The 21,287-nt window shown below is 34.9% G+C and overlaps 1 protein-coding gene across 27 annotated transcripts in view; it reads right to left on the bottom strand.

Moving 5' to 3' along the window:
- PIAS2 (protein inhibitor of activated STAT 2) overlaps window positions 1-21,287 on the bottom strand; it is a 117,790-nt gene that overhangs the window by 46,788 nt on the left and 49,715 nt on the right. For all 27 annotated transcript variants that reach the window (XR_010836939.1, XR_010836940.1, XM_067015333.1 and 24 more), the window contains 5 exons: window positions 19,456-19,561; window positions 17,953-18,026; window positions 11,058-11,218; window positions 4,710-4,843; window positions 2,040-2,211 (listed from right to left, as the gene is read on the bottom strand). Coding sequence is in view for 25 of the 27 variants with exons in the window: in XM_067015333.1 (XP_066871434.1) it covers window positions 2,040-2,211; window positions 4,710-4,843; window positions 11,058-11,218; window positions 17,953-18,026; window positions 19,456-19,561 (647 nt within the window). In the remaining 2 variants the exon portion in view is untranslated. The remainder of the gene's footprint in view (window positions 1-2,039; window positions 2,212-4,709; window positions 4,844-11,057; window positions 11,219-17,952; window positions 18,027-19,455; window positions 19,562-21,287) is intronic.

Genomic DNA, 21,287 nt, shown 5'->3' with positions numbered 1-21,287 from the left:
AATTTTCATGTGTTGCTGGTTTAGTCAAAAATTTCCACCTTATACTCACAATATTAGTTTTTATTTTCTTTTTAACCTCGATGAGGAGACTTACATCTATCTCTATGGTAGCTGACCGCAGGTGGGAACTGTCCTGATTCCTCTGCATGTTGAAGTCATTTCAGATTGTCACCCAATGTACGTGTCACTCCTCCACTTCTGAGTCCTCATCAAGTATTGGTAAAAATATACTAAAGGACACATCGAGGGTAGACCCTTATGGTGAGCCACCAGAGACACCCTGTACGATCACAGTAACTCATGAGTCCACATCACTACGCACAACCCTTCAACCTGGCAGGAACCCTTCTAACTATAATACTGTGCAACCTATGGTTTTCCAGCATATTCCAAAGGGTTTCATTAGAGAGTAAAATCTGGAAATACCACATCTAAGTATTCATTCCCATGATTCTCCACTTCAGTAAACATTTCAAAATTACATTTTCATTTTTTATTATTTAAATTCTAGAAGTGCCAAGCAAATTGTCTGAAAGGAACAATAAATGATCAGCATCCCCCCCAAAAAAATCGCACTTGAAATACTTATTTCATTTTCTGTTCCACTAAAAAACAAACAAATAGGGCTTTCCCTGGTGGCGCAGTGGTTGAGAGCCTGCCTGCCGATGCAGGGGACACAGGTTCATGCCCCGGACCAGGAAGATCCCACATGCCGCGGAGCGGCTGGGCCCATGAGCCATGGCCGCTGAGCCTGCGCGTCCGGAGCCTGTGCTCCACAACGGGAGAGGCCACAACAGTGAGAGGCCACAACAAAAACAAACAAAAACCACCCTTACTGTGATGTGTAAATCGCATCTGGAAATATAAGCATTTTAACAGTGAAGAAGGCAGCACAAAAAGTTTAATTCTCCTGGTTTCAAAAGTAACTATAAAAAAAGAATGTTTCAAAAGTGCACCAAGAATATAACTCCACTTGTATAAAATGTCTAGAAAAGGCAAATTTATAGAAATAAAAAGATCAATGGTTGCCTAGATTCAGGGTGTGCGTCAGGATTAACTGCAAATGAACATGAGAGACGTTTACTGGCTGTTGAGAATATTCTACAACTGAATTGTGATGATGACTATACAACTCTATGAATTTACTAAAATCACTGAACTGTGCAACTGAATACTTAAGATGGGAGAATTTTATGGTATATAAATTATACCCCAATAAAGCCATTAGAGAAAAGAAGTGCTATGAGAGGCCAAAAGATAAGGCTGGCATACCCAAGTTTGAAACAATATGTTCATGGATGTCAAGAGAACCCGCTGCTACTTTCCTGCAGGTTCCAAAATCTCTAAGAAGCACCTATTGCTAAATACTCAAACCTGTCACTCACTATATGTCAGCAACAGCTTCTGCCAGATGACTCATAAATAAATGCTAGACTGCATTTACTAGCCCATATTTTGCCCTGGAGAGGGTGAGAAGGGAAGGCAATCAATTTTTTACTGAGACAATGACCATGTGGCTGACACTGAGGCTGAGCTCTTTCATTATCTTATTGAAACCTGAATTTAATCTTATGAGGTAGGCATTATTTAACCCCATTTTACAGAACAGGAAAAGGAGGCTCAAACAAGTTAAATATTTCATCCAAGATCACAGAATGAGTAAGCAATGGTGCCAAAATTGGAATCCACACTTGTCAGATTCCCAATTCCACACACTCAGCTTCCTCATGTTGGCCTGTGATGCCAAATTTACTCCTTCCAAATAGATTCAAGAAAATAACAAAAAGTATCAAATTTGAAATAAATATTTAGACATGAGAAGATTTCAACTCTCACTTCCCAAAGATGGGAATATATTCTTCATCAAAATTTGCTTTCCTATAAACAACATGCTCACTTGAAAATATTTCAACTGAACAAAAGGCAAATTAAAATAGCCCTATATGGTTATGCAACTCTCAAAGAGACATTTACAAACTTATCCCAAGAACAGTTAGTTCCAAGTGTAATAAACAATAGTGAACTATAAATTAACAAACCCTTTGGTTGGGCTGCTTTGTGTTTCTGACATAAAGATGCATTTCCTTTTGGCAGGAGGGTCTTCCTCTTCATCAGAAGAGCTTTCTATTGTTAGGTCAATGACATCCACTTTCTTCTTGCTTGTCTCATTGGCTACAGTCACTGAACAAGGCTTACTGAGGACACCTGCAGCTGCAAGTAGGGAACAGAGGGGAAAAAAAAGTCAAAGGTGTAACACGAGCTCTAACCATAAGAGTTTTAACTATGCAGCACATCCTGGAGAATACACAGCCAATAAAGCCCACACTCTGTTCCACGGACAGAGACCAACTCTCTAACTCCAGTCATCTGTCTATAAAATGACCGCTTACCTAGGGAGACAGGGTGAGCGCTATGCCTTGTGAGAAAATCGAAAGCCTCTTCCAGATGGCACACTCCGCATTATCTCCCCAGTACTGCCGACAGATTTGCACAGATCCTGCTCCTCACGCTGTCTCCCTCGGTGGGGACTCATGTTACAGACAGACATCCGGAGTTAAGGGGCTGGTCTCCGGCCATGGACAAGAGTATGTAGCTTTACTGGCTGTGTATTCTCACAGATATGTGGTAGGGTTATGTCAGAATCATACTTCCAATCTAGCAAAGCAGTGGTGCTCATATCAAAGAATATATAAGCTCTACACCATAAGCAAGAACTTGATAAAATTTTCACCTTATAAGTGGAAATAACCCCAAACATCTCACTTAAGTCACTCAGACATTTTAAGTTTTTCTTACCAGCTATCCACTTAGGTTCTCCTTTCTGCCCACTACAACAGTCTCACATGATATGTTAACCCACCATTTCACAGAGTGGTGAGCTGACTCACCATTCGACTACAATCTATTTAGTAGAAAATACTTGCTACTTGATAATGGAAAATCAGCAGCAACTAATAAACTAAATCACTACTTTTCTCAAGGATGAGGAAAACCCTGATCATTCCACCCATAGGTTCAGTAACAAGCACAGGAGAATGATTAATATGGACATAAATCCTTTACTTTTTCCTGTCTTCTTACTCTGAATGCCTATTATTCATTACATTATTAGAACGTTAAATATAGTCAGCACAAAACTCAAATGCAGTGAGTGGACTATGTCAGATAAAAAGAAACTAAGTTCACCTATCGGTTTCAATTTCTCAAACAGCCTTTATTTTCCCCACTCAGTGTAGACAGCACAGGGAGTTGAAGGTTGAGTATAATTCCTAGGTAACCAAGGCAATAGTCAATTTTCTTCCCATAAGGCAATGGAAACAATTAGTTCACTTCTTTACCAACTTACCTATGACCATCTTCCCCCACCCTCCATTAATGGATGATACAGCCTCTCTAACCACACCTCCACCTGGGGTTCCTCCAACACGTGTTCTAAAAATAATTCTGAGGGACCTCTCTGGCAGTCCAGTGGTTAAGACTCCATGCTCCCAATGCAGGGGACATGGGTTTGATCCCTGGTCAGGGAACTAAGATACTGCATGCTGCACAGTGTGGCAAAACAAATAAATAAATAAAAATTTTTTAAAAATTTAAAAAATGAAAAGTTCCAAATAAGTGTCCATAGAAATGTCATTTATAATTTTTCATGTTGTAACAAGCACCATATATTAAAATGATTTTAAAGAACACAAGTAACAAATGTTGGAGAGGATGTGGAAAAAAAGGAACTCTTGTGCACTGTTGGTAGGAATATAAATTGGTGCAGCCACAATGGAAAACAATATGGCAGTTTCTTAAAACATTAAAAATATAACTACCATATATGACCCAGCAATTCTACTCCAGGGTATATACCCAAAGAAAACCAAAAACACTAATTCGAAAAGATACATGCACCCCCAATGTTCATAGCAGCATTATTTACAACTGCCAAGATATGGAAGTAACCTAAGTGTCAACAGATGAATGGATAAAGACAATGTGGTATATATATGTATTAATATATACAATGGAATATTACTCGGCCATAAAAAAGAACAAAATTTTGCCATCTGCAGCAACATGAATGGACTTGGAGACCATTATGCTAAGTAAAATAAGTCAGACAGAGAAAGACAAATACTATAGGATATGACTTATATGTGGAATCTTAAAAATATAACAAACTAATAATATAACAAAAAAGAAGCAGACTCACAGATACAGAGAACAAACTAGTGGTGACAAGTGGGGAGAGGGAAGAGGGGAGGGGCATTATTACAGGGGTGGGAAAGCAGGAGGTACAAACTATTAGCTACAGGATAAGCTACAGGATGTGTTGTACAACATGGGGAATATAGCCAATATTTTACAATAACTATAAATGGAGTATAACCTTTAAAAGTTGTGAGTCACTACATTGTACACTTATAACTTCTATAATATTGTAGAGCAACTATACTTCAATAAAAAAATAATAAAATGATTTAGGTGATTATTTACTTTATATACGAAAAATATACTATGAAAAAACTGATTATAATGTGGTATAAACTTTAGCACACTTAAGAATAAAAATCATTTGGGAGAAACTACATATGTAATAGATGATCAAAAGATAAAGTAAGCAAACTGAGCTCCAAATGGTAGCTCTAATGGCCAAAGTTAACGCTAACAATAACATCACACAAGTCTCATCGCTTTGCTCTCTAATGCCATTCTGCACATACTTTCTATTTTTGTACATGGTTGGCTGGATACTTTCATAGCTTCTTTCTTCGGTCTCATTGGGCACCAAGAACCATCTTCTTGGAATTTGATCTCATCCACATCAGAACAGTCATTGAGAATTTCCATAAAAAGCCTATAAACCAAGTAAGAAGTACAGAAATGTAATCAAATGGCTCTGTTCAAAGGTGAAATAAAGTAACACATTTTACCTTGGAGACAAAAGTAATGCTTTTTGTTTGTTTTGGCCCTACGCTTTAGCTGTTTAACAGGCAACAAAAGAGTTAAATGACTTACTGAATATCATCTTAAAAATCAGTGGTTAAACAGAAATAGACACCTGGAGCCTTCTTGCTGGGATTGGCAGTAAAGAATCCACCCTCAGGGACTTCCCTGGTGGTCGAGTGGTGGTAAGTCCGCCTTCCAGTGCGGGGGACGTGGGTTCCATCCCTGGTTGGGGAGCTAAGATCCCACATGCTATGGGGCAACTAGGCTTGTGCACCACAACTACTGAGATTGCACACCTCAACAAGAGAGCCCACGTGCCACCAACAACAGAGTCCATGCACCCTGGAGCCCGCACACCACAACTAGAGAGAGAAAACGTGCACTCCACAACTAGACAAGCCCGTGCGCCACAAAAAAAAAAAGATCCTGCATTCCACAACGAAGACCCAATGCAGCCAAAAAGAAAAAAACCCTCAACATAACACATAAACCAAACATAAAGATTCTTGTACGAAAAATCATTTATAAGCTTACTATCAAGAAAAAAGGATTACAGGGGTGGGAAAAGGAAGTAGAAATAGGGACACAGAAGAAGTCTCAATAAATTTAAAATAACTCAGCATACAAATTATGTTCTATGATCAAAATGAAATTAAATTTGAAATGTCTTCAGAAAAATACCTGAAAATTAAACAAAACAACCCATGAGACAAAGATAACATTAAAATAATCAGAAATTATTTTGAACTGAATGGAAATGAAAATATAATACAATCTGTGGAAGGTAGTTAAAGCAGTACAATCTTCCTATATTACAAAAGGACACAAATCAATAACTTCAACTTCTACCTAAATGAAACTAGAAAAAGGAGAGCAAATTAAAGGGAAAGTAACCAGAAAAGGAAAATAACAAAGAACAGAAACAAATGAAATAGGGAAAAATAAAATAAAATAGAGAAAAATCAATGAAACCAAAAGCAGGTACTTTAAGATCAATAAAATTGACAAACTTCTAGTCAGACTTAGGTTCACTCAGAAAGAAACAGATAACCCAACGAGCGCTGTGTCTATTAAAGACATTTGTAGGGCTTCCCTGGTGGTGCAGTGGTTGAGAATCTGCCTGCCAATGCAGGGGACACGGGTTCAAGCCCTGGTCTGGGAAGATCCCACATGCCGCGGAGCAACTAGGCCCGTGAGCCACAACTACTGAGCCTGCGCGTCTGGAGCCTATGCTCCGCAACAGGAGAGGCCGCAATAGTGAGAGGCCTGCACACCGCAATGAAGAGTGGCTCCCGCTTGCCGCAACTAGAGAGAGCCCTCGCACAGAGACAAAGACCCAACACAGCCAAAAATAAATATAAATAAATAAATAAATTTGGAAAAAAAAAGACATTTGTAAAAACTTTACCACAAAGAAAATTCTAGGCCCAAATGTCTTCAGTAGGAAATGCTACCAAATATTTGAGGATTCATGATACCACCACTTCCCTCTCCCTATATAAGGCCAGCATTACTCTGATACTAAAAACAGACAAACATAAAACAAGAAAACAACAGACCACTATCTCTCATGAACTTTACAAAACAAACCCAACAATAAATATAAAAGATAACAAATCATGACCAAGTGGGGTTTATCTCCAGAATGAAAGGTTGTTTAATATTTGAAAGTCAATCAATGCAAATCATCATGTCAACAGACTAGTCAGTTCAAGACAGCAGGACAGATTAAAAAGGATGAAGTAAGACTGTCTTTATTCCTAAAACATTACTGCCTATACAGAATATCCTATGTTCTATAACAATGCTTTTCAAACTAGAAAACGCATTTAGTAAGGTTTCAAGATAGAACATATAAAAATCAACTATATTTCTATATAATACAACTAAAAATATAAAAAACAGTATCACATGAGAAATATGAAACAATGGGATACATCTGACATAAAGCATACAAGACCTATATACTGAAAACTACCAAACATACTGAGACCTAATTAACTAAATAGATATATATCATGTTCATGGATCAGAAGACTAAATATTGTGAACTCACCCTTAACTTATCTATAGATTCAACATTAGACAAATCAAAAACCCAGATTTGTATTCTAATTGACAAGCTGATTCTAAAATATGCAATGAAATGCAAAAGATCTATAATTGTCAAAATAATTTTGAAAAAGAATGAAGTTAGAAATCCCACGTTACCCTGATTTCCAGACAGTGCAGTACTGACATAAATATAGACAAATCAATGGAACAGAATAAAGTTCAGAGATAAATCCACATATACATGGTCAACTGATTTTTGAAAAGAAGGTGCAAAGGCAATTCAATGAGGAAAATACAATCTTTTCACCAATGTGGCAGAACTGCATGACCATATGCCAAAAACAAAAATGAAGCTAAAACCTTGCTTCTCATCTCACACCATATACAAAAATTAACTTGAAGTAGATAACACATCTAAGTATAAAATTAAACTATAGAACTTCTAAAGAAAGCATGGAGAAAATTTTTGTGACCTTAGGTTAGGAAAAAATGTCTTAATATGATATCAAAAGCACAGTACATAAAAGAAAGCCTCGATAAACTGGCCTTAATCCAAGAACTTTTTCTCTTTGAAAGACACTATTAAGAGACTGAAAAGAGGAAATGGCAGAAAACATTAGCGAACTACAGATCTGATAACAGACTTACATCCATAATATATAAAGAACTATCAAAACTCAGTAATATGAAAAACAAACAACCCAACTGAAAAGTGGGCAAAAATTTAAGCAGTCACTTCACCAAAGATGACACACAGATGGCAAATAAACATACAAGAAGATGCTCAATACAGTCATAAAGGAAATGCAAATTAAATCCACAATGGGGTATCACCATATACCACTAGAAAGTCTAAAATTAAAAAAACTAACCATACCAAATGTTGATGAGAATGTGGAGCAATTGGAACTCTCATATACTGCTAGTGGGAATATAAAACAGCACAACCACTTTGGAAAACAGTTTGGTAATTTATTAAAAAATTAAGCATACACCTAGTATGTGACCAGGGATTCCACTCATAAGTACTTACTCCAGATAAATTAAAACATCAGTCCACACAAAGACTTGGACATGAATGTTCTTAGCAGCTTTATTTGCAAGAACCCCAAACCAGAAGGAACGCATAAACAAGTGAATTGGCAAACTGTGGGATATCTGTACAATGGAATGCTATTCAGGAATAAAAATGAACAAACTATTGGTACATGCAGCAACGTGGACAAATCTCAAAGCAAGCATACTGAATAAAAATAAGCTAGACAAAGGAAGCAGACACTTTATGATTCTATTCATACAAAATTCTAGAAAATCCAAAACAATCTGTAGAAACAGAAAGCATATCAGTGTTTGACTGAGGATACAGTGAAAGAAAGAGATTAGAAAGATACATGAGAAAACTTTAGGTAGGACAGATATATTCATTATCTTATTGTAATGATATCACAGGTGTACACTGGGTCAAAATGTACCAAATTGTACACATTAAATATGGGCATTTCTTATACCTCGATAAAACTGGTAAAAACAAATAAGGAAAAATGCTACCTTCATTAGAATATGTAATACTTTAAATTTGTATTTTCCCTAATTATAAGAAAAACATAATTCCAATCAAAATCCAAACAGGATTTCTTTGTGTAATTTAAGGATGCTTTTATTCAAGTGAATATGGCAAACTGTATTAACAGTCAAGAAAATTCTGAAACATATGGCCTAAGAGATATTAATGAATAACAGAAATCCAATAATTAAAATAGTTTTGTACTGACCAATACTTTGATCAATGGCACAAATACCAGTTCAGAAATGACACTTGAGTACAAAAAATGTTTTAAATGATGGAGGCAGTGTCTTAAACCCACGGGAGAGATTATTCATTAAGTGTTGGTGAGATTACTGACCAACTTTCAGGTGGAAGGGTGGAGTAATGGGATCACCTATTCGCTACCCTAAAGTTTCTCCCCATCCCCAAGTTTTTCACATAGTTCCATCCTTTACCTTCATAGCACTTAACACAATATGCAGTTCTTTACTGTCTCCCACTCTGGAAGTGCTCTGTTTACCAATTTAGATCTAGTATCTGACACACAGCCAGTATTTAATAAGTATTATATTGAATAAGTTCATGAAGGAATGCATGATGGAACAAAGAACTGCATGAATGGAGGGGGAAAAAAATGACATCTTAAAAGTACCTGACAAAAAAACAAGTGAATGCTCATATAAAATCTCTGGGACTTTCTAAAACACATTAAAGACAGAAAACCAAAATGAAGAGACAGACTTGATGGAATAAAAATTTAAAGTTTCTGAATGAGAAAAATGTCACAATACAATCAGAAGGCAAACTGGGAAAATATATTTAGCACATGTAAACAGAGAAATTAATATCCTCAGTATATAATGAGCACTTATAAGTCAGTAAGAAAAAGATGAACCACACAGAAAAAAAAACATGAAGAGGCAATTCATAAAAAGCATTACAACAACCAATATATGGATGAAGATAATAATTGATAATTATTGATAACTGATAATTCTTACAATACAATAAATAAAAATCAAAATAAGATATCTTTTCAACTAGGAAACTAGTAAAGGCATTTTAAAAATAAGATTTAATATGATAAGCTTGGTAAGAAGACTGAGAAGTGGGCTTCCAATACACTACTGGCAGGAGAGTGAAATGACAACTAGGAGAGTAAAATCGTTTACTCTTCCTGGAAGGCATCTTAGTAATAAATAGTAAAAGTCTTAAAATTATATATTCTCTTTTGTTCAGCATTTCAATTTCTAAGAGCTTACGGAAAAACCCATAGACATAAACGAGCAAACAAAAGCTTCAAAAATGTTCATGTCACAAGGTAAAATAGAAAGAGTGGCAATCATGCAGGCAATAATATTGGGTTGGTCAAAAAGTTTGTTTGGGTTTTTCCATAAGAACTTATGGAACTTTTTGGCCAACCCAATAGGAAAAACAAACAAACAAAAACGCTTAAATGATTAGTAGTGTACCCACAATGGAACATCAAGTATTTAGGAAACATACCCTAAAATATTAATGGGCAAAGGGACATGACATATGCAACTTAATTCTCAAATGGTTCAAAAGGTTTCTGAAAATTGTAATAATCATCATCGCTTTCTCTCTATATACACACATGCACACACCAAAAATACCTACACATTAAGAGGGAATGTGACAAAACAAATATGGCAGAATGTTAACAACTAACACATTATGCTACTGTGCAACTTCTTGCTAAGTTTGACATTATTTCAAAGTAAGTTAAAAAGTAAAAGTTTACAGAGAAAAAAGTCCCATCACTCTTCATTGTCTCATTCCTCTCTACAGTAATACTCTTTTCAAACTGAAAAAAATGCCGGAGTATCTTTAAAGATCTAGGATATTTTTCACTCTATAGAGTGAAAATCATGATGTATATACACATCATTATGCAAAGAGTGATTTCAATCTTTTTAATACATCAATAACAAAATCATCACTATAGGGTGGTATGTTGATTTTATTTTAATCTTTTCATTAACTGTATTTCCTAAATGTTAATAGGGGTTCATGGATGATATATGCAATTTTTTTAACAGTGTTACAGGAAAAAAAGGGTACCTCATTTACTAATAATTAGTTTATATCATTTTCCTTAATTCTGACATACGCAATATGACATGAGAGAGAATGCTTAAGAGTTTGGGCTCCAGAGTCAGAAAATTCACACTCCAGAGTCAGTGAATTCTAGCTTTAAACTTACCAGCTGCATAACACAACTCTATCTACCCTACCACTTGCTCTGTGGTTTTACACAGACTTGGTTGCTCTTCAAGAAGTTCTAGGTAAGCAAAATGACATCACTAAGTGGATTTTACCCTTTCCTATGGACAATGAAATATGATCATGAAAAGCAAAAAGGAAAGGAAACTACTCACTCTCTTGTCCCCAACACAAATAATATTATTATTATAATATTATAAAGATAAAAGGGCCACTAACTACAGTTTAGAAATAAAATTAAGTATAATTAAGTATTATGTTGGGATATACTTACCCGTCTAAGATTAGACTTTCATAGGCAGCTTTTTTGTCACACACAGGACAAATCCAGGTGGGCTTCTTCTCATTCATTTGCAGATAAAGGGCAGCATCAAAGCACTGTAGATGTGTACAAGTCACTGCACGGCATGGGATTGTCAGCCTCATTTTTCCTAACTATAGGACAGGGAAGACAACATGGGAAATCATTTCAGAAAAGAGAACAAAGCCTCAAAAGTCATAAAAATGTGAAGAAGTCATACGAGACTAACAAAATGAAAAAGAAACTAAAACCTGAATTTATTTCCATCAAGATTGCTATATATTTTATTTGTATTCACTGAAGGACCTATAATTTTTAAAAGACCATCTCACTTTTTGAAAGTAGGTAAAATTTGTAAATTCACAGGTAGGAAAAGATATATAGACAATGAAAACATGTCTCTTTCTTATCTCTTCCCCTATTTAGAGAGAACCACTGTTATCCATCTCTTGCATGTCCTTTCACAGATGTTCTATGCATAATCAAATGTGTATTTAAAAAAATTTTCCCAGATATGGTGGCATGCAATTCACACAATTCTGTACTTACATTTAAACTGTCTCCAATCTCATCACTACAAATAATATTGCAATAAATAGCTATGGGATAAATTCCTAAAGGTAATAAGCTTTTTGAGTCAAAGAAAAACTGTGTGATTTTTGTCACAATGACAAACTATCTTCCACAGAGGTTACCTACTGATTTACACATATACATGTAATAATGTGCTTGGTTCCCCTCGACCTTGTCAATATAGCACTATTGAATCCTTTGACCTCTGCCAATCTGATAGGTGAAAAGTACCCCATTGTAGTGTTGGAATACACTTCTCTTATTATAAGTGAAGTTGAACTGCTGCTGCTTTTTTTTTTTTTTTTTTACTTCTAAGGGTCATTTGTGTTTCCAAGAACTGTCTATTCATAACCTTTTCTCATTTTCCACTTGGTTATTTATCTTTGGTTACCTATATTAATCAGCCTCATGTATGTGATATGAATTACAAATACGTTTTTATATACCTTTTTTACACTTTTGTATAAGCACATATGTTGATGTTTCAATATACTCATATAACCTAGTACTCTGTTCAATTCTTATTCCAATTGGTAGAGGAATACCAACATCAAGACATATATAACATCCAGATTAGATTAGATCAAGTTTTTCTGTAGAGCCTTTGAACCTCCCTGTATACTCCCTTTACAGAAAAGATCTCAGTTTATAACCAGCTCTCTTATTCTGATAGAAAATCTGTTTCTCCCACTACACTCTAAGCCCCACAAGGTCTATATCACTGTTCACCACTGTAATCCAAATGTCACAACACAGTACCAAGCACACAGCCTATGCTCAGTATTTGTTAACCAGATGGTAGAATGAATGGAGAGAGTGGGTAAGGGGCACAAAGAAAGAAAAGGAAGAAGGAAAGACTTGTTTATTTGCACTATAAAGTCTAGAAGAAGTCACAGCTAAACTATAACACTGTTAACTCTGCCTGAGGGGTGGGATTTTTAGAATGTTCCCTTTTTTTTGCCTTTTGGTTTATCTGTAATTTCTTACTGCTAAAATTAACATTTGGTTATTTTATAATTTAAAAAGAAAAGAATTATACAACTCATCATTATAGCAGTAACTAATGCTTATATAGTCGTACCTACATGTAAGGTATCACGTTGAATACTTTACATTAATCTTAGTGACACTTTACCTAAAAACTACACTATACAGCTGATATATATTATCATCCCCATTTTATAATGAGGAAATAGGCAAAAAGAAGCTAACTAACTTGACTAACATTACAAAGTTAGAAAGTGGCAGAGTCATTATTTGAACACCGATGCTCTTAACTCCAGAGTCCATACTACCTCTAAGTGTCTAGTATTCTAAAAGAGATTTTGGAAGTTATAGTGATTTATGCCAAGTATACAGCACAATTTAACTATTAAAGACGGGAAAAAAGTGAGTAAAGAATGTGAGGCGGGCTTCCCTGGTGGCGCAGTGGTTGAGAATCTGCCTGCCGATGCAGGGGACGCGGGTTCGTGCCCCGGTCCGGAAAGATCCCACATGCCGCGGAGCGGCTGGGCCAGTGAGCCAGCGCGTCCGGAGCCTGTGCTCCACAAAGGGAGAGGCCACAACAGTGAGAGGCCCACGTACGGCAAAAAAAAAAAAAAAAAAAAAAAAAAAAAGAATGTGAGGCAATTTCTCTTCTATGATATTTGCCTCTATATTTTCCCTTCCTTTAATAACGAATTATCCCTTAAGTAATGTAGAATTTTACAGCATGCTAAAGACTTTTATGTAAATTTCATACAATTCTCATAATAACCCCATGACTCCAAAAGGACTAGTATCTATATTTCTAGTTCTGAAATGAAGATGCTGAGGCTACCAAGAGGCTAAAAACAATACAATCACTAAGATGCAGTTGCTAGAGTTATAACACAAATCCAAATGTTTTTCACTTTCATAAAGACATTCCTAGTTTTACATTATACATGGTGGTAGGTTTTGGTTTTACTTATCTACCTTTTCCTACTTTGCTAAGAGTTTTTGTTCTATAGGAATGGATGTTGACTAAATATCTATTTAGCACCTAATGAGATGATCAGAGGATTTTTCTTTTTAAATTATTATTATAGATAATTTCAACAGATTTTCTAATATAAAACTACACTTGCATTCCTAAGAGGCATCCCTTTGTTATCACATATTATCCTTGAAAAAGAGCACTGGATTTTACTGGCTCATTTTTATTTAGGAATTTTCTATCATTGTTTTTTTACATAATCCATGTTTGGAAACAACCCAAATAATCACTAAAAAAGGTTGGAAAAAAATAAGCTGTAGCATACCAATTCAACAAAATACCTAGAGTGGTTAAAATTAGATCTAGACATATTAAAATATTTAAGATATACCATTAATTTAAAAACAGTAAACCACTGAACAGTATATATAGCACAATACAGTTTTTTCCAATAAACATACACAATTATAAAGAGTGAAATCTAGAAAGACAGACATCATATTATTTAAAACATTACTTCTGAACAGGTTTTAGTAATTTAAAATTTTCTCTTTTGTTTATTTGAACAACTGTATAATAAAGTAGGTATTATTTGTCAATTTTTTGGATTTGTTTCTTTAAACTAATGCTCTATCTAACTCAACCTACTATGGTTTTTTTAGGCAACCAGTTCTCAAATTTTTGGTTTCAGAATCCCTTTACACTCTTCAAAATTGAGAACCTCCAAGAGCTTATATGTATGTAAGTTGTATTTACTAATATTTATTGTATTAGAAATTAAGAGACATTTTTTTCTTTTTAATTTATCTTTATTTGTTACAACTTTTAAAGCAGAATGTGACTTGAGCACTACGTCTCCATTCACAAAACTTGCTCCAAGTCACTTTTCAAACAGCTTTACAACATGCCTAGATAGGCTTATAATTTTGCTACTCTCAACAACACTTTTCTTTGGAAAACAAGTCCTATGTATGGACAGTGACTCCCATCAAGTTGGTTCCGTTGAACATACTAATTTCTAGGGGCCTGGCACATGCAGTCAATACAGGCGATGGAAGGTTTAAAAAGTAAATCGCAGAAGATGAAAGTTGCTTTAAGAAGTATTTTCTTTTAAACACCAAGGAATATATTTCAGAACACTTCATGTTTAAAACACAAGAATACACAAGTACACACTCCATCAGCCGTCAGAGCAATGACATCAGCTCCTGTCAGGTAACCCCTATCAAATATCACTGTCTACTCATGAGAGAATAAGAGCAAGAAAGGGACAAATTGTGTCCTAGTATTGTTATAAAAATAGTTTTGACTTTTTGGACCTCTTCAAAGAGTGTCAGGGATCCCCAGGTACCCTTGGGCCACAATTTGCAATCTGCTGCTTTTTTCTTTTTCTTCCTCTTCTACACCATTCTCATCTCTCCTGTAACTGCTTTAGAATTTCCATAGCATAAAGAAACAAAAACATTCAGGAATACAAAAGTTGCTGATCCTAAATTTAATGCTACTCTAGTGTCTTACAAGAGCTAATGAACATTTCCCAAGTTAAAAAGCCATTTATTACTAACTGGCAAAATCTGACTGATTTCCTAATACTGATTATGTAATGTTAATAAAAAAAGACTTGAATGTGCTGAACTCTATTTAGTCAGATGATGGCACTGTTTTGAAATGTACTGATTTTATGAATAAAATGGTATCTAACACTGTAATGCAGCTTTTTTATTAATCAAATATTAAGCAGGTAGTATCTAAATTGATTTTTACTTCATTAATAGACTAATTAGTATCTGTCTAAAGAAAGAGTAGGTATAAGCAAAAATGGCTCAAATCAGTGGTTCCAAACTATTTGTAGAAGTGGTACCTTTTTTAAAAAAAACTTGAGTCAGAATCAAACAAGACATAAAATCAAACCTATTTTTCTTTTCTATCCTGGGGCACCCACCTAGCCTACCTCTGCAGGACAGTCCAAAAATCTCTAGCTAATATCACTAAGATGGAACTCCTATGTAAAATTCAGACACTGTGCTCAAAAATTTAATTATACACACTCAATCAAATCCCTCTTCAACAGCTATTGTAAAATTACCTTCCTTAGGTCCCAAGGACAGAGGTTTTGAACTGTGCTCTCACTATCCAGATTCATGTCTACTTCAAATCACTTTACAAACCATATTGTGAAATAGAACATTTCTCCCACCACCTTAAGCTATCATTTTCTCTCATTTTTGCCTAATTAACCCACGGTTCACCACTTATCCTTCCAAACACCTATGATCCTTTTTTTCTTCTCCGTTTCCCATCACCACCCCAGATCCTGTGTTATTTCCACAGTCAGCTGGCTATACTCCCTCCATTCTTCTATCTTCAACTGATACTAGTATTATCTCTGCCTCTAAAACTACTTTCATCATCTAACTTCTGTCATCTATCTGTTAAATTTGATCAAAACACCTGTGTTTGGTTTTCTGATAACATAGATCACATCCTATAGTTAGCAACCCAACGTTAGGTTAACACTAGTATAGTCTGAAGAGTACCATTCACTCTTTTCTTAGAAAGTGTTCTGAAAAAATCAGGTAGAATGAATACTGAGGAAAGCTCAAAAGATAGTCTCAGAAACAGATCTGTTTTCACTTATAAGCAGAGAAAGAAAACATTTAATGAACTTAAAACAGAATCTTGTTACTTCATTTCTTCAAATAATTGAAATGTTAATTTTCTTAAAACTGTCAATTTTATTAAAATTGACACATGTGAAAGGAACTATTCCCTATTCTTATATAGAAGAAATCCTAACCATGCCAATATACCACTTTCACTATTTTGAATGTCCAAGAATCCAATAGTTTGGTTATTGTTTTGTTTTGGTTGTTGTCATGTAGAACAGCACAGTGTTTGAAGGAAAAAATGGAAAAGAAATTAAAAAACCAGTTCCAAGACAGTAAGACTTACAGAAAATGGAACTGTGCAAACTGTACAACTGCTTAGGTAAATTGTGTAGAAGCACTTTCTTCCCGACAGAATAGTCTGACATACTAAAACAAAAAGGTGACGTGAGTTCCCTTCCCAAATAGTGGCTGTGCTGACAATATAGCCAGCAATGAACATTTGCTGAATATACTAGAGTTAAACCATAAGAAACTTCCAATATCCAAACTGTTTTTGATCAACAAAATGGCAATTTCTTGTGTTCCAATTTAATATCAATCTTAACATGAGAAAGAGGAAAAGGTACTGTGAAGAAATGAACTCAAGTGAACTCATGCCCAGCTTGTGAGCAGAGGAGGTCCCAAGCCCCTCTAGGGCCACTGCCACCACCTCAGGGCATTAATGTCCTCCTGCAGACCTTCTCTGTGTTTCATAAACACACGTTTCAGATTTCGAAGCAATCCCAATTTCATGTTAAGTCTATCCCTTTTCAATAAAGGTAAGTTAAAGTTAATGATAATAAATAATAAAGCTTTAGAAAGAAAGATATCTGCTCTCCCAAATAGAGAGAGAGACTTATAATCAGGATATTTATATTTTTGGCCCCATGTGGCAATATGGTACATTGTCTTATAAGAGAACTGGAATAATGTCAGAAGACAAAAATTTATAGACTTGTTCTACTACAAACTAACTGTGTGATTTGGGTTAGCCAACCCCTTTCAGTCTCAGGTTCCTCATCTGCAAAATGGGAACAATTCCACACAGGCTTGCTAACAAGACAATATAAGGAGCACACAATAGGAACTCAACAAATTATTCCCTTCTCTGACACAATTCTCTTTCCATTTAAAACACTGTATGTTTCCTCACAATAGTAGCTGGTCACCAAATGCCTCCCCCCAGCAACTATATTATAATTCCTAATTCCATACTTTTCTCATAAAGTTCCTCTCATCTGGAAAGGGTCCCCTCCAAGAGTAGTGATTTTAAAGAAGCCTTCAACCACTATTCCTGACCTCGCCTATCAATTAGCATTTATTAGGTCCTAATAACTTTACTGCTATTTTTCAATACTGTTTATATTCTGATAAAAGGAGCCAACTCTCTAGATATGTTCAGTATTAGCTGTGGATTATCTATAATTAACAGTGACAGATTATTCTGAACCTAAAGCTCTCTTTCCTCTTTGATGCAATATCCTTTTACATCTCTTCTTGCTTAGTCATTGCCTGAAGAACGTTTGCATTCTTTGGAATTATAATGCTTAACCATGAAGATCCCTGAATGGGAAAATGAAAAAAGTTCAAAATTCTGTAATATACCATTCATTCACATACTTACTTTTATAGGAAAATTAGTAATTTCTAAAAACTAAGATGCCCCAGAATGTTTTGTTGCTTTACTTACAGGGCACATCAAGGACACCCGAAGGCTAGTGGTAGCAATTTCACTATCAGGATCCGCAGTAAGTTTTTCTTTAACTTTAGGAGGGAAAATCAATAATAAAAACACAGTTTAAAAAATTAATTGTCACATATGAACAGAATTATAGAAATATATATATATCATCTTATATAAAGTTTCCCAAACACTTCAAATAGGTCAAGAAACTACAAAAACAAAACAGAACAAACAAAATGTTAAGTATCAATGTATTGAAAACACAACCATACTTCCAGTATTAGGTTAAAGAATTACAAACTCTAGATGACATGTTTAATTGAATTTTTAAAATTTCTTTTTAAAAGTAAAATTACAGGTGAGGAAGAGTTTCAAAGCAGAAAGCTGTTTAAGACTTAAGAACAATACAACAATTAGGAAAGGAACTTGGAAGGCAGCTATCCTCTGAGCTTCAATGCTTTTCTAAAACACATTCATGACTGTTTTTAATTTGGGAGTACTGGTAATTTCCAACAATTGTTAAATTAGTAAACAGAAAAGGTAAAACATTCTTACACTTCCTTTAACTATTGAAAACTACTATGGATGTGGGAATGTCTGTGATCTTAATCATCACGTAATGTATACAAGTTATTGTCTATACACGCTAAAGAAGACATATACCGCCTTCAGATGCCTAATTCTCAACACGACAATAGGGAGAATAGGACTAGGAGTAGAGACAGTGGAACCTGAGTGGGGTAAAAAAAAAAAAAAACTATGGAAGAGCTTCCATGGCTTTCAGCTCTAGGCAGGAAGATCAATACTGTACTGTTTGAGATGAGAAATGGCTTGAGTATAAGAAACAAAATACCATTTCAACAGCCCTACTTGGTTCCCTTTTCAACCTATAGATCCCCTTCTCCTTTCTGGTTCATTCAGTGATAATGGGAGGTAACTGGGAGAAAAATATTCTCTTTCCCCCCAAAAAAATGTCTTGTTCAATTAACTTCAATTACTGAACTGAATTATTTACAGTTTGGGTTAAGACTTTTTTTCCTCTGCCTATTATTATACCGTATGAAAGCAAAGTACAAAATAAAACATCTCAGAAGGCAAATATTATTGTTGATGGATATCAACATTTCTTTTGCAAAAAGACCTTTTTTAGTTAGAAGTTTTTAAATGTACATCACACTACACACTGGAGGTTTTGAAGACTTGCATTCCTATTCTCAAGTCAACGTAGGCATCAAAACTGCCATCAACCTGACATTTACCTAAATAACTTCTTATGAAAAGGTGAAAAATCAGATTAGTTGAGATTTAAAATTAATCCTCTTGGGAGTGGTTTCTAAGAGAAGGGCTTTTCAATTCATAGGGCTCTATTCTTAGAGTACTTTTAATTCATAATTCATTTTAGGTTTCTAATAATTGTTCCCAAATTGTTCCTGTATGGAGGTATATGTGAGGCTTTTAAAATTTCCATTTAAAGCATCTCATATGCTCAGTCTTACAAACATTACTTACTTAGTGCTCTGGAATGATCAGGGTTTCTAATACCTTTCATTTTTAATCTCTGTAATAACATGGCTGATGTGAGCTGTCGTACAAGATATACAGACATGGAGTAATTCTACAAAGAAAGATAATCTGTATTAAAGATGAGAGATAATAGTCTATTTACATAAAACACTTGTCTAAGAAGCTCTGGTTTCTAAAAATAACATTCAAAATAACTTCCACAGGACAGTCAATGACTGGGAAGGGAACAAAATCAACTCAGCTACTTTAGGGAAGATGAACGCTTCACCATCTTAGTGAACTTTAAAACATCTATGTAAAAGATAAAATGGCTCAGATCAGTGGTTTTCAAACTGTGTTTCTAACTTAGCAAAACTGGTGCTTTAGGGGCCACCTTGGTATAAATGAGAATGCACTCTCCCATGCCCACTTCTAACTAGAATTTTCTGTTTTTATGTAATGGGGCTCTCATAATATATTCATTGAAAAATGAGTTCCACTACAGAAACAAAGTTCAAACACCTGTGGTCTATATTAACACTTCACATCCAGAGTTCCACAGTTCTAATTCTGGCAGACACTTGCTACATGGCTTTAGGCAAATCACTCATATGAACCCCAAATCAGCTTTCTTTTGAGAAAAAAAATCTGACAATTAATTCCTGTTCCCAAACATTTTACTAGGGCATTTTACTAGGGAAGGGGAAGCTACTACAGTATATAAGACACATGAAGAAACCATAAAAAATCAAAAAGACAAGGCCAGAAAATAATAGCATCCAATCCTATACTCTCTTAGATCTGGCACAAAGGAACTTTCATTAGCTATTTATAAAGCTATGAAGAGATGATATACAATTTTACCTAAATGCTAAAAACCTACTTTACCATTTCATTAGATTCATTCATTCAATCAATTCTACAATAAATAAAATACTTTTAATAGTTCCCAAACCAAATACTTTAAATATCATTTTTAATGTCCTGTAACAGTCCTTTCAAATATCTGAATACCCACTATAGTGTACAAATTTAAGTCAATTAATCATTATAATTACAAGGAGAGAATATTATTCCCATTATGTGGCAAAAAAAACTCCCACACCTGTCAGGCGTTCAATGTCTGCAATCTTTTACTCAAAAAAATCTGTAAGTTCATAATCATTTCAAAAAGATACTCTACTCTTCTGTTCAAATTCCTCTCACTAAGCTTTAAAGCATTAATACTTGCTCAGTTAACAATGTCCCTTATATTTGCATATAACACCCATTCTCGAGATTTTATTTATTCTTTATAATAAGTAGGCCTCAGAGAATTAAGCAATTTGGCCAAAATCAAGCAATTTGCCCACTTGGGACTAAGCCAAGATTTCCCAAATCCTTACCCAGTGGTTTACCACTGTACCTTCAGTTCACACAAAGAAAAAATATTAGGGATCAGTGTCTTATGATAAAAAAGTTAGAGTAAAAATTCAGAAATGAGAGCTCAAGAGAACAATCATTAAAGAGATCCTTATGTCTGTACAGTCAATACAAAAATATTCTCTATATCCAGCTCTGCAATTACCTTGGTGATAAAACTAAATAATTCTGGCTACAAACATGACTCAACTTCTCCATCCACAAAGAGGAATACTATCCTTTATTTCTATGAAACAGCAACATTAAAGCTGATGTTCAGAAGTTAACTGAAATCTCTTGCCATTCTATTATTTCAGTTATATAAACAAGCAGTTCTAAAATGGAAATCCCTTGTATTAATCAGTATCTCATAATTGACAAAACGCATTTTGAGACTAAGCATCAGCAGAAACCCAGGTTCGTCAACCTAAAAATAC

This window comes from Kogia breviceps, chromosome 15, assembly GCF_026419965.1.
Source record: "Kogia breviceps isolate mKogBre1 chromosome 15, mKogBre1 haplotype 1, whole genome shotgun sequence".
Taxonomy (NCBI): domain Eukaryota; kingdom Metazoa; phylum Chordata; class Mammalia; order Artiodactyla; family Physeteridae; genus Kogia; species Kogia breviceps.
Note: the sequence above shows the minus strand (reverse complement) of the source record. Positions and strands in the feature narration are given on the sequence as shown.